This window comes from Aythya fuligula, chromosome 3 (assembly GCF_009819795.1).
Source record: "Aythya fuligula isolate bAytFul2 chromosome 3, bAytFul2.pri, whole genome shotgun sequence".
Taxonomy (NCBI): Eukaryota; Metazoa; Chordata; class Aves; order Anseriformes; family Anatidae; genus Aythya; species Aythya fuligula.
The window spans coordinates 28389280-28403540 of NC_045561.1; the positions used below are offsets into that span (position 1 = coordinate 28389280).

Genomic DNA, 14261 nt, shown 5'->3' on the forward strand with positions numbered 1-14261 from the left:
CTTGTAAACGCCATTTGCGCCTCAGGTTAGGCGCTGCAAGACAGAAAACATTTGTCCTCCTCCAGACACGCGCACCCGGGCCGTACCCTAGCGCTCCCCCACACAAGATGGCGGCCGGGGGAGGGGAGGGGAGGGGAGGGGAGGGGAGGGGAGCCCCCTGCGCACACCTGCGCGGCGGCGGCGGCCGTGCGCGGGACACGCCGGGAGCTGTAGTCCCCGGCGGCCCGGCGGAAGGCGGGGGCGGGCCGCAGCGGCTCCATTTTGCGCCCACCGGAGGGGGCTGCCCGGCGGCCGCCGCCGCTCGCCCCTCGCCGCCTTCTCCCCTCCCTCCCGCTCGCTTCTCGCCGCCGGGGCGGGGCCCGCTCCCGCTCCCCGTCCTCCCCCCCACCCCCCCGCCCCGTCCTCCGCCCGCCCGCCCGCTCCCGGCCCCGCCGCCGGCCGCGGGCGAGGCGCCGTCCCCGTCCCTCCGCGGCGGCGGCTCCATGGTGCCCGCCGCCCCCCGCCGCCCCGCAGCAACAGGCAGGACGAGGAGGAAGCGGCCCCCGGGGGTGCCCGCGCCGCGATAGCCGCCCGGCGGGGCGATGGCGAACCAGCTGGTCGTCCTCAACGTCTACGACATGGTGAGGGGCACCGGGGGCTCCCCTCTGCTCGGGGGGAGGGAGGGAGGGAAGGGGCCCGGGGGGCGCCCCCCCCGCTGGGTGCCCTCTGGGGGCGGCCGCTGCGGGGAGAAAAGTTGCTCGGGGTTTGTAGGGACGGGTTCGCGAACAGCCTCGGTGTGGGCAGAAGGGAAGGCACTGCCTCAGCCCGGCTCGTGGTCCTGTGCCCTGCGGTCTGCCCGGGACACCGGCAGCGGCTGCGGGGCTGCCCGGGGTCCGGTTCAGCCGCCATGGTAACGGGTGAGGTGTGAGCAGGGCACAGGCCCCGCGGATCAGCGATGCGGGGAAAATATTATCTGCTAATGCCCGTCAGCCGCTGGGAAGGAACACGAGAGCCACGAGCTCGCCTCTGCCCGTGTTTTGGGCCACCTGGTGCGGGGACGGTGGCGCTTAACAGCCAGCTCCAGGTAGCAGCAGTGTCTGCGTTACTTAGCTGGCTTTGGAGAGGCTCTCCCCCTGCCGCTGCCACCATTTTAAAGTAAACTTTTGGTGTTTTGAAAGGGCAAAGGTGTGGAGCGTGGAGTCTGGCTGCTGGCAGAGAGAAAATGCATCTTTGTGCTTGGGAGCACTCAGGCTCAAGTGCTCGAGTGTTTGCTAGCAGGGAGCTGCCTCACGTGAAACTAAGACTATATGTGAGGTTATAGCAGCTACTCTGATCCCCGTCACTGGTTTCTGTGGTAAGTATTGGAGCGGAAGAAAGTAACGTCCCTGCCAAAGGATTCCCTGTGTCACCTCCCGTGCCTGATTTCTGCCACCAGCACGCGTAACCTGTTAGTCCTGCTTTGGTTTCCCTTCCTCTCCGAGAGTGGGGGGGAAAGGCTGGGGACGGGAGCAACACTGTCACTGTGACCCCTCAGAGGGGCAGAAAGTGGGGTTTTGCTCACCTGGTTGTGCACATATGGGATGCCATACGACAAAGTCAGCGTGCTTTATTTATGGGAGGTTTGGAATGGATGCTTTATGACACAGGTATGCATGACTTCTTTGGGCTACAATTTAGAAACGTGCATAGGAGGAGCTCCTCTAGTGTTAAGAGAGCTGTTTTTATGTATATTAATTATGGATACTTGTACAGAGGAAGAAGCAGGGCTTTACTTTCAAGACTCATACCCAAGATGTTATCTTCAAAGGCAAAGGCTTGACACACCTCTGACTTGTGAACGGGGAAGATCCAGTGTCCTTGCAGAGGCATGCGTGGCCGTGCCAGGGGTTGTCAGAGCCCTGCTTACAGGCAGCCGTGAAAACTAACAGAAGAGATGGCCTCATGTGTAAACACCTGCTTAGATGGTGATGTGATGGTCTTGCAAAATCTGTTCTCACTGTGAGAGCATTTGGGGGCGGGGGGTGGCTTCAGTGCTGCTTCAGTGCTTTGTCACTTATTTTTGAGACATCTTTGCAGGAATCTGCATCCTCCAGAGCTGAGTCTGGAGGTGGGTTTTATTCACTTCCCCTAGCAGGTCTGACAGGAGCAGGGGAAGCAACAGAAAGGTCGTACTCATAAAAACTAGCCCTGGTTTGTGCAGAGGGCTCTGACAGCTGTCCTGTTGTGCTTGGGAGGGTTCTGCCCACAGCAAGAAGTAGAGGAGTCTGCAAAGCCACCACCTCTACTCAGCACGCACTGTCCAAAAGAAACAAGCAACAAGCGGCCTTACTAGTGGATGTCTGGTCACATAGGGGTGGGTTTTTTGTGTGTTGGTCTGCAGCTGTGGTACTTGTCAAAGCTGTACATCACCACAAATTATACATAGTGCAAGCTGAGACCCCTGAGCAAAATATTTCTTTATCCTACTTCAGCTGTGCTTGCTGTTTTATAATGACATCTATGTTATTTGACAGCTAGAGAAACAGTTTTCCTTCTAACTGGAAAGAAAAACAGAGCTTCTGACGGTGTCTGAACGCCACTGTCTGTGCACAGCCTCGATCTCTTTCACAAACGATGTCTCAGTCTGTTTTAAGCTGGTTTGAAGCAGGAGCCTAAACTAAAGCCTGACTTTCATGTTGCGTAGCGTTTGTTACTGCATGAAGAAAGCCTACTGAAATCATTGGTAATGCATCGCTTGGAGCACTAAGTGCGAGGGGGGAGAAGGGAAGAATCTTTTATTGCAGCCGTCCTGAAGTTCTGCTCCTTCATCAAAGGCCACCAGTTGTGTGTTGAGGCCCTCGCAGGTTTGCTGCTCTCGCTTCTGGTGTTTCACAGCACTTGGAGGAGTTTTGGGGGAGGTTGGGCTTTGTGGGGTTGTTATTGTTGTGTTGTTTCTTTTTAATCAGAGAACACTATTAGTCACTTGTTGACAGAACCAGCGCTGCTGTAGCTTCAGCAGTTGTAGGAACAGCTTCGTGTTAACCCGGGTGCTAGCTGTAGCTCAGTTCCCAAAACAGCCATGTAGATATGCCGGGGACTCATGGGTGACCTCGCTGCTGCTGGAGCTCTGTACAGGACTGAGTTGGTTCATTTCAGAGCATGTCCCTTCTGCTTTCCTTAGCATTTGAGAAGGAGAAAATCTGGGATAAAACCAGAGGCTGAGGAGGGGGTGTGTATGTGTTGTGCTTGAGAGCTTACTTTCTTGTAGTGGTAGCTTCCTGGAGAGAAAGAAACTTAAGGGCATGTTTGTGTGCTTCTGTTCATGCCTTTGAGAACTTCTTATCATAGAAATGGTCAGATGAAAACAGTTACTGTGTTTTGAGAACTGCAGTATTTAATATAGTAAAATTGCTTTTTTTTTTTTTTTTTTTTTTTTAGGATTCTATTTTTTGTGTGTCCAAAGTAGCACCATCTTTTTCACTCATCAAGTAAAGCTATAACAATCTAAAGCATTAACATAAATGAAAGCTCTGAAGAGCGTAACAAAGATACTTTTGAAGCACTGGGATTAATGTGTTTTTCGTATCAGTGACATGGCTTTATTGCCCACATAGAAAAATGTTTCTCTAATTTCTGTTGGTACATGCATTAAACACCGATCCCTGTTTCACAGGACTGACTGCAAAATACTGAGGATGTGGGACAGTGCTCTTACACGTTCTGCTGTAGTTAAATTCGGATCAAAACTAGGTGAAGGGAACCTGTTCTCTGTAATGAAAGCAAGGATGTAGCTTTTGCGACCAGTTTGGGATTCCAGAGTTTGTCATGTTACTGAACCAGTGAGCTGTATATATCTCATTTATGGGCAATCTCTATTCTGTAAGTTGTACCGTACCTTGCCAGCTGCAGCCAAATTCAGCACACTTGAAGCTGCATTTTCCCGTGTTCCTTTCCTCAGTGAGATAAGGCATTTTGCTCAATGAGAGGATGTGACCCACCTTCCAATAACTGATCCAGATTAAGTAATAATTAGATCTAATTACTGTTCCTAGGGGAAAGTAATTCTGCCGTATTAAAATTCGTCAGTTAACCTACTCAGTTCTTGCTGGAAGTGTTAAGTGCAGTGCTGTAGGCACTTCTTTCAAGCTGCTAACACTTGTTAAATTTGCTACCACTGCTCAGTTTTTGGAGCCATATGAGCCCCGCATACTGAAGTGCTGCCACTAACCAGGGCTGCTTACCGGCTCAGTGTGAGGTTACAGAGACTTGGACGCATTCTCCCTAGACAAATAAACTTTTTTCCTGTGCTGACAGCTCATATGTTGAATATTCCTGTAGTTCTGATTGTAAAAAAAAAAAAAAAAAAAAAAAAAAAAAAAAAAAAAGTAAAACTATTTTGAAACAGTGAGCTGGAGAAGTGAGGAAAACTGGCTTCAGAACTGAAGCAGGTCTACATTTGGGAATCTCTTGCATTCTTCTGTAAGCTTTAATTTCCCTTCAATGAACAGTCTATTTCTTATGCTCGTGAACTCATTAAGTTATTTGGGCAGTCTTACCTCTCTCCTTGCATCCCCTCTTCTTCTGTCCTCCCTGTTCCGTCGTTCTGTACAGAGCAAACCTAACCCAGCGTGTTTCTGGAGGTAGCTTGACCTGAAAAGGCTGATTAGACGCATGTGGATGAGCACTCTGCTCTCTCTTCTGGAGAGAGGGAGGAGAGAATTGGGAAGCCTTTAAACAGATTAAGGTGGTGATTTAGCGTGGTCATCTATACCACGCTCACTAGCACAGTGATCCCTTAACAAAGCCGAGTGTGAAGCTTACTCTGAAGCAAACTGTACCCCCAGATCTCAGTGACTGTTAGCTTTCGATAAACACAAGGAGCAAGACCTGCCTGTTGCTAACTCACATTGTCAAGTTGTCAAGATTTCCCACAATTGGCATTTCTGGAGACATGATCATTAAGTCCTTAGTCACTGAAGTCCCGCGCCTGCAGCGCTGCTGTCAAGTTTAGGCTGGAAAAAATGGGGTGCAGATGTTTGGCTACTGCGGGTAACTGAATGTGGGAGACCACTGCCTCTAGGTTTGACAATCCTCAGGGTAAGGCTGATTGTGAAAGCCAAATGCATGCATTTCTGATGCCTGAAAACTTGTAATATGTGGCCTGACTTGCTCTTTTTGCCATTTAACTTCCTTTGATTTTCACAAAGAAGCTTCTCAGTCCAAAACTTAGTGAGAATGATCCTCACTGGAGGAAAAACGGCTCATTCTCCCACTGCACGTTAAATGCCAGGATGACTAAAATGTCTGTAAATTATGTACCAGCCCCAGCTAGTACACATCAACAGTGTGACATCTGTAACCTTTTACATTTATATCATCGGTTGTGATGTTTTAATAGTGACTTCACATCAGAAAGCGCTTATTGTGTCAACAGTTTGTGCAAATAAGATGGATTTTTCTCCTTCCTGTTTACGAAACAAGTAATAACTCGCTGAGGATGCTGCCTCAGTCTCTATCCTGACTGCCAGCTGACTCTTTGAAGTCTGTGGTGTGCTTCAGGTCTGGGTGACCTGGGAGGAAGGTTACCACTACTGGAGTAATTGACAAAATAATGTTTTTCATGTATTTTTGAGAGGTTTTCCTTGCTAGCCAATTTCAGCTTTAAGGATGCTGCTTAGACTTTTTTTCTTTGAAGCCTTTGTTTGAGCTTCCTCTTTAAATTGTTTCACTCGGAAATTTTTTTGCTCCTTGGAGACTGATATTTTCAAGGTGGTGATATAGCCAAGAAAAGGCAGTAACTTTGAGGTTTTCATTTTTTTCAAACTCTGTATGCCTTTATGGTGTTGGGGATAATTGTTAGCTCCTGATAGGCCCTCACTGCTGCTACTTTTTAAATAGAAAATAGTGCCAAGAAATTTTTTTCTTTCCTTTTCCTTTTTTTGAGGGAGTGTGGTTTGTGTGTTAGAATTAAAAGAACCCAGGAAGTGATAACTTTGAAATACAGCTGCAATCTGTTATTTATCATAGAAGTGATATGCTAGAAACACATACCAGGTGTCTGCAAAGGTCTTGCACTTGCTGTGTGGAGACAGATACGTCAGGAGCCTGCTGAGAGTTTAGCCTATTGTATGGTGATTACCAATTGAGTAATCAAACACGTAATACAAGGTAATTTCATCTTAAATATCTCTGAGCGTCTTGTCATCATCTGGTCATAAGAAGAAATGGTCATTGCTCTAAGGGACAATTGGTGTGTGTATGTTAGTCCTATGTTTTGATGTTCTTTCCAAAAAAAAAAAAAAAAACGCTCCTGCAAAATTATTGTAGTTGAATCCAGCATGTAGTCAACTCATGGGAAACTTTTGTAAGCTGTTGACAAATAAAGTTGATCTGGATTTCTCCCCAGTACAGTCTCCTTGGTTGACAGGCACTGACAGCACTAAAACATCGAGTAAAACCTAATGGAATTAATTGACTGTGTATAGTTGGGGAATTTTAATAGTGTGTTCTGTTCCTGTTTAAAAACTGGGTTGTGCAGTTCGGTTTTGTGGTTGGCTTTTATGCTTTTGATGTGCTGTGAGAAGACAAATCTGTATTGGAAACTAACTAGAGCCTTCTTGTTCTTTTTTCTTTTTAGTATTGGATGAATGAGTATACTTCTTCCCTTGGAATTGGAGTATTCCATTCAGGTATAGAGGTGTATGGCCGAGGTATGTACAAGAAAACTATAATTTACTCTTTTGTTTGTCTAAGTAACAGTATTATTCAAACAAAAATGGGTTTGGGGTAGTGAGAGAAAGCTGGTCCTGAAACCTGTTGTTTTCAAGTTCTCATCTCTTCTGTCTCTGGGAAAAAAAAAAAAACAAAAAACACTTGACTATCAGATTACTGATATGCATCTTGCGTTCTTGTGTAAAGCTATATAGCTGTGAAAAAGTGTACATTTTTTTCCCACTAGAAATAGCAATATTTGGTTTGGGTTTAGAAATACCTATTGTTTAAAAAAAAAATAATGTATGTTTCACACAAGCATGATGGATCATGTTTCGTCAGTATTCTGCCAGCACTTCTGCAAGGAGTTAATTTTTAACTATAGAGACTAATCTGTTGTGGTCTATTCCTTATTAGTAGATTTATTTGTTTTAGGGAGAGTTTATTTAAAAGGTATCTTATGCATACTGTTTATTTACGAAAGATACGCTGCTGATAAATAGTGATATGTCCTGATTTTGCCCAGTGGGTTGTACTCTGGGAGGCAGCTTCCTGATTTACGCAGGCCACTTCAATTCCAGTCCCGGCCAGAAGGGGTGCAAGCTTAGGTCTTAGACATACATACCTAGAAGTAAAATCCCTTTCTGAGGTGATGGTGTTGCTAAAAGTAGTCTGATTGGATGTATATTTACATATACTTGTTATTTTTCTTTTATTGGAATGTGTTTGGAGGTGAGGAAAAGCAATGGGGGTTGTGAGCTGATCCAAAGGCCCCATTGTGCAAGTATCTTAAGCTGTAGGTGTTGCAGCTACCATAATAGTAGCGTTGTAACTGGGTTTTCAGGTGTTATCAGAGGAACGGGGAGTTGATGAAATACAATGCTTACAGTTAAAATCTTCTTTGAATTTCTTCTAATCCAAACCAGAAGGGCCTGACTCTTAGTAGTGGTGTGTGTGAAACCCAGTCCTTGCGCTGTGCCAAATCCACATCTCCCTTCCTGTACAGCTTGTAACAGCTTTCTCATATTAGGTCGTGCCCCTGCTAGAACAATGACTTGCATTTTTCACAGTACCTCAAACTTTATTTATGAACCTGTTTTAAAAAAGGTTATCCACAAAGCTGAATGCTAGACTTGGATGATGTATTTCAAGTTTTTAGGAAAGGAAGTGTGAAGTCATGCTTAAAGCTTTTTATTATACCCAGGGTGTGGCGTGGTGTGTTATCTTACAGACACAGAAGGAAGTTAAAGCACACTGATACCTTCATGAACTGTAAGGGCTTGTGCCAGCAGATGTTAGGTGCAGACTTCAGATCTGTGCACTGGTTTACTTTCTTCTTAGAGAAGAACGCAGGATAGTTGAACTCTTACATATCAAAAAACTCAAAAACCTTTTAGGCCAATACTAGCTGGCAACGTGTACAGCTGTAGTGTACCATCAGACCTTTGAGGATGCTGTACTTTGAATCCCTAATCTGTAAATATTTAAGTAGACTTGTGGAGGTAAGTGCATGTAAAAAACATTGCTTTAATTCTATAAGTGAAGATTTAAAAGTTAAATTGAAAATCCCACCAGTTATATACACTTATTAATTAAGCCTGCATGCTGATATAGCAAGTTTTTTGTCAAATTTCACTTAGTTTTATTGACTTAGAAGTCAACCTATTAGTTGGTCGTTCTTTGCATTTGTTGCCCTGGTTTCTAGGTTTAGGTCCTTGTGAAGTTCTCATCGACTAGAAGATCCTTGCAATTGATATACCAGTTGATGCGGTCTCTTATTCTTTACTGTCATCTTACGGCATTATTATTTTTTTTAACCTGAGCTTTCTTTTTCAGAATTTGCCTACGGTGGTCATCCATACCCTTTTTCTGGAATATTTGAAATTTCACCAGGAAATGCTTCTGAGCTAGGAGAAACGTTTAAATTTAAGTAAGAAAAATACCTATTTTCTTGTTTTGAGAAGGTATGCTAAAAGGACAGCTTGCTGAATGTATTTTTAAGGATAAGGAAATAAGGATTTTTCAGTGTGTTAAATGGTACCCAAGGATTTCTGACTTAGTGAGATAATAGCGTGTTTTCTTTTCTTTGAAAAATGGGAAGAGGTGATGGCAGCAAAGAACATTATTTTTAGCGTTTATTTTAAATTCCTTAAATGTGCATAAATTATGTGGACTCGTAGCTAGCTTTCTATTATTCTCCATATATACAGTGGGGTAACTCTTTCAAGGTAGTGAAATTTTTATACAAAGGTAATCGTGTTGCTTTTCAAGGTTTCCACGTCTTTTTTTTTTTTTTTTTTTTTTTGGTGGTTTCTCAGTGTGGTTGTCTTGACCCTTCCTTGCATTACAAACTCCTGCCTATTCCCAGCTATCTTTCACAAACAATATCCTTTGGAGAAGAGGGGAAAATTGCAGCCTGCACTTCTGTGAGTTAAGCTGCAGAGAACTTAAGTGGAATAGAGGTGGGCAGTCAGCAAGAAAATAACGTCATGTAAGATGGAAGTGGTGCTGTAAAATGCAATAGAAAAAAAAAAGTGTGTTATTCTAGGAGGGCAGAAAGATTTCCCCACCTGCAGTAGGGTAATTTTTGAGCACTTTAAGAACAGTTATCTACTTATTTTATGGCAGCCTAATCATTTTCTAATCTCTGTTTCTCTTTCTAGAGAGGCTGTGGTTCTAGGCAGTACTGACTTTATGGAAGATGACATAGAAAAAATAGTAGAAGAGCTTGGAAAAGAATTCAAAGGAAATGCTTATCACCTAATGCACAAAAACTGCAATCACTTTTCTTCAGCTTTATCTGAGGTAAACAAACACGAGGGTCTATAGAAAGGTGCATCCCAGGTGGCTACAGAGCGTCATCTCCTTCCTGTCCTTTGGATTGTTTGGCATAATTTCCAGTAATAATCTTTGTTACCTTGGGTAAATGTCACCATTTCTTCAGATTTTTGGGCTTATGTCCAAAATGCAAGATTATGCTGCCAAAAATGCTAGACGTTGTTATACGTAGTTTGAGGTCCAGAAGGGGGGAGGTGTTCCTATTTGAGAGACCTAGTAAAGCAGGTATTAACAGCATTGCAGGACCTTGTCAGACTCCTCATAGATCACTACAGGAGACAGAGCCACATGCTGCTTTTACCAGTGTTCCCTCACAGAGCCCTCACACTGAAAATAATTTCTAAAGTTACGATGTACTATTAAAGAACAACAAAAGCCTTGAAGGTTCAGAAGTGAATCTGCTGTCTGAGAGGCTTTTGTCAAGTTATCCCTCTGCCAGCACCTGTGTCCTGGTCATGTAGATACCTGTGTGGGTGTGCAAAAGTATCTGGTTGTGGAATTGAATGGGCTTTGCCCTTCCCCCTCAGCTTTATTTTAACCTTACCAGTTTGCCAGTAGGATTGAGTGCTTGATCACTCACGTGCTTGTACCAACGCAAGAGGAAGGGTGAGGAACAGATAACCCAGGACAAAAAGGGGAATGGCACTTGTGTTTTCGTTAGTAGTTGCTAACCTGTGCTTGTCAGAATTTATTCTAATGCTCATTGAGGCCTTCCGAAAAAGGGATGGCTGTGTTTTCCATGGCGATCTTCCATAGAACTTAACCGTTCCGGAGGAAGAAGAAGGGAAAAAAAAAAGTTAATGGCACGCTTACTGTATAGCCTTTGCTTTGTGTAGTCTGATCTTCCAGTGGTGCTGGAAAATTTTGAGGTGGATGATTTGCATGCAGCACTGGTACAAATTAGTAGGGTGGCCCACTGGTGAAGCTGCAGTTGACGTGACATCTGGCCCATATGGCCAGGCACTTGCCATACCCTTGAACTGCATGATCATGTCATTTCTGTTTTATCTCATGTCCTATTCAGTGTTCAAGCTGACTAAAAACCAGGGATATAATTACAAATAAAATGCTATTCAGTTACAGCAGAGTAACATTCCTGTTAGCTGTGATTTTCTCCAGATTTGCATTGGAATAAGTAATGCTCAAAGTGAACATGGAGGCAGTTAAATAAAATAGGTCACTCCCTCAATAGTGACAATGAAAATATTGAATGACTGCTGTGTAGTAAAAACAAATATTTAATGCAAATTTATATATTTTTGAGGGGTTGAAGCTAGCTTTGTATTGTATTACTTCTCTTGTTCTAGTGATCTTAGCAGCCTGTGTGGTGTGAGATAGTGATCTCTGGTCCAGAGTCATCAGAGACGATCATAGTAAATATCCTGAGCTGTGTGTGTAACTCCACGTAGCTGGAATACTAGCAGTGTTTTTTTGACTGCTTGATTTCAGGGTGCACATCTGTAATAGTGAGCTTTCTCATTTGGCTGCTGTTCCTGAAGGATTGTCTGTGAATACAAAATAAAGCTTAACTCATTTCTGTGCCTTTTATAGAAACTATTCAAAAAGAGCTAGGTGTTTGGGCTTTTCAGAACTCATAATAAAAATACACCCCCTACTTTCCTTCCTTACAGAAGGAAAGCAGGACCACGTGTCAAACTTAGAGTGAAAAATAAGTCTCTGCAACTTGGGTTGGTGCTTTTACTGATGGACCAAGTTGTCTTAGTGCAGCCGAGTGCTTCTTGAATGGCATTTGTGATGCATAAACCTAAGAGTGCTGCAGCCTTTGCTTTCTCTTTACAGTCATGTAGCTTTGTTGCTGCTGAACCAAGAAGACAAGTTAATCCTTTCCTTCCCCTCTTGCTCTAGATTCTGTGTGGAAAAGAGATTCCACGATGGGTGAATCGTCTTGCCTACTTCAGCTCTTGCATACCGTTTCTCCAGAGCTGCCTGCCGAAGGAATGGCTAACTCCTGCAGCTCTCCAGTCTAGTGTTAGCCAGGAGCTACACGAGGAGCTGGAGGAAGCTGAGGATGCAGCAGCATCAGCTTCCTTGGCAAGCTCAGCATCTGGGTCTAGAACTGGACGTCACACCAAATTATAAGTCCTCCTCCAAAGTAACAATGGTTTGAAATACTTCAGTTTAATCTCTCCAGCAACTGACTTCCTGACAGAACATGAGAGCTGACTCTAGAACATTGTTTTTATATGCAAAAATGGCTCTCATCAGCCCCTGTTTCAGCTCAGGATTACTTATGTAGTGAAAAGAATTGCTGGGAGGAAAGGGAAGGATTTTATGTGAAGCCACCCTTTTCATTTTCACCTGTTTGATAGACCTGAGTTAACTTAACATCTTGTATAAAGCAGAACTTAAATTATTTGTTTACAGTATGGTGTACTGCTGTTTACAAGTCCTGTAAGGACTCCTGCCACCATGGAAGAAGAGAGAACATGTGTTTTATTAACTGTTGGTATAACTCAAAGGCAGTAGTATTATGCCCTGGATGAACTCTCCCCTTTGTTTTTAAGATTTAAGGCAGGCGAAGTTTAAATTTCTGAGAAATGTAGAAACTGCTGAATACTATATATGCGAACAGGGTACTGTACACTTAAAGTGGCTGATGTAAACAGGTAGATTCCGGGATGTAGGGAGACTGATTTTGTTGAAGATCTCTTATTGAAGAAGTATGACCTCTACATTAACGAAACTGTGGATTTTTGCACATATGAAGGGAAATTTCTATCTCATTACACTGCACATTGATCCCTAATGTTTGTTTTTTTTTTTTTTTTTTTTTAACTTAGTCGTGTAGTTTGCATCCTAACTTCCGTCTGTATTTACAGTCTACTTCAGCCAGGATTTAGACATGTAAATATCACCTGTTGAAAGCATCAACAACTTTTTTTTTGCTGTTTGCTTTACTTGATTTAAAACTTGTATATAAAAGTTAGTACTTGTATTCTTTTTTTTTTTTTTTTTTTCCCCTCACATAGTTTGAACAGTATAAAACAAGCCATTTATGGTTGGGGAATGGCCTTGCTTTCTGCTGCTGATTTTTGCTTCATTTGAGTTTGTAAACATTAGTTTTTTTTTTTTTTTTTTTTTTTTTTTTTTTACTTACATATTACTGCCCAGTCGTGCAGATTCGCACAAGTTATAGAGAAATCCTAATTTATTTTCCCGCAGTTTCTGTCTGTGGCATTAACTTTCTTGTCAGATGTAATGAAGAAAAACCTGAAAACTGCTTATGCACCTGTGTGTTTACACAGCAGAACCCACTAATCTGCACACATAATTATATCTGAAGGTAAGAGATGCTATTTTCTAAAACACAGAAGTATGTTTGCTGGTAGATTATAATTAGAGCTAAATTATAATTAGTGATCAGAATATATAATGGAATGCCTTATTCTTGTTCACTTACCAAGAGAATTAATGGTTCTTCCAGTTATTAGTGTAAATTAGTGAGGTTCTATTGTGCACATGAGGATACAGTAGCACAAACATGAGGGAGGTAAGACTTGCTGCCTTAAACTGTAACAAAAACATACCATCTGTAAACTGATCAGCTCTCAAAGACGTGTGCATTACTAGAAGTATGAATGATTTTTACGAGCTTTGGCTTTGATTTGTTGCTGGGTTTAATTTTTCCATTAAGTGAAATACTGACTCTACAGTTTCTGTTACTTAAAAGGGGAAAAAATATCCTCTTAGGAGGCAAGAATGCTTAATGTTACGTACTCTCCTAGCTATGTGTAGTCAGTGCCGTTGAACCCTTCAGGAAGGCGCAGTAGGTTATATTCTAGTAAGAATTCATATGATGGCCAACTCCAATTCGTGTTAGAAATGAGCAAGAAGTCTTTCTGCTTGCAGTTGGGCCAAGTCATTTGTAGGACAGTTGAAACTTTCACTGAACTGTGGTACATTGTAGTGACAGAAAGAAATGCTAATGTTTGGTTATGGCGGGGGGCAAAAATCAAGTGCTACTTTTTTCTTGAAAGAGTGGGATAATGGTAGAAGTCTTGCTAACTGTGCTTTGGTACGTGTTCTTATAATCTCTTCTACCAAGTGGGAAATGCTTAAGACTGACAAGTCTATCATGTTATCTATTTGGTCTCCAGAAGTTGGACATACTGACTCTCCCTGATTGTTTTTTCTTTAAACCTGAATCTCTGAATTTGAGTTCTTTTTTTTCCTGTTGTGAAAATGAACATGGTGGTCTCCAGTCAACTCTCAAGCATTACAGAAGGAAAGATCACACTACTTACAGCGAAGGTGACAGACCATAGATAAGTTTTGTCTCTCCTGTGCAGCTGTGGTAGGAGTGTGACTAAGTCTCTTGGTCAAGGCAGGTCCTTTATTTCAGCTCAGGGTTGAGGCCACTGATCTAGCAATGTACTGTAGCTCTTCCTAGGCTTTAGGAAAAATAAATAGAATGAATTTTCATCGCTACCTAACTTTTATGTACCAAAACCAGCTTTCTAGGCTTCTAATATATCCAGAGCTCTAGGTCACAGATCTCTACACCTTCATTAACCCACACAGTTGCAGCATGTACAATGCAAGAAAGCGACAGATCACAGCACAGTTTTTATTTAGAAGTAAAACTAAGAATATTTTTTATAAAGCAGACTGGAAAGTTTGTAACAAAAAATGTTCATTTTATTGGTAGCTGTACAGGTGAAAATAGTGTCTTATGCTCCATTTTTTTTGTTTAAATACCATCCATTTGTAAATCCTGTGAGGAAACTGACACG

At 42.9% G+C, this 14261-nt stretch overlaps 1 protein-coding gene across 1 annotated transcript; it reads left to right on the forward strand.

The window, feature by feature from the left end:
• Positions 1-466: 466 nt before the first annotated feature.
• On the forward strand, positions 467-12475 carry DESI2 (desumoylating isopeptidase 2). Its single transcript, XM_032185864.1, has 5 exons — positions 467-620; positions 6596-6668; positions 8506-8599; positions 9333-9474; positions 11374-12475. The coding sequence occupies exons 1-5, from the start codon at positions 582-584 to the stop codon at positions 11605-11607; spliced, it is 582 nt and encodes a 193-aa protein (XP_032041755.1). The 5' UTR covers positions 467-581; the 3' UTR covers positions 11608-12475.
• Positions 12476-14261: the final 1786 nt, after the last annotated feature.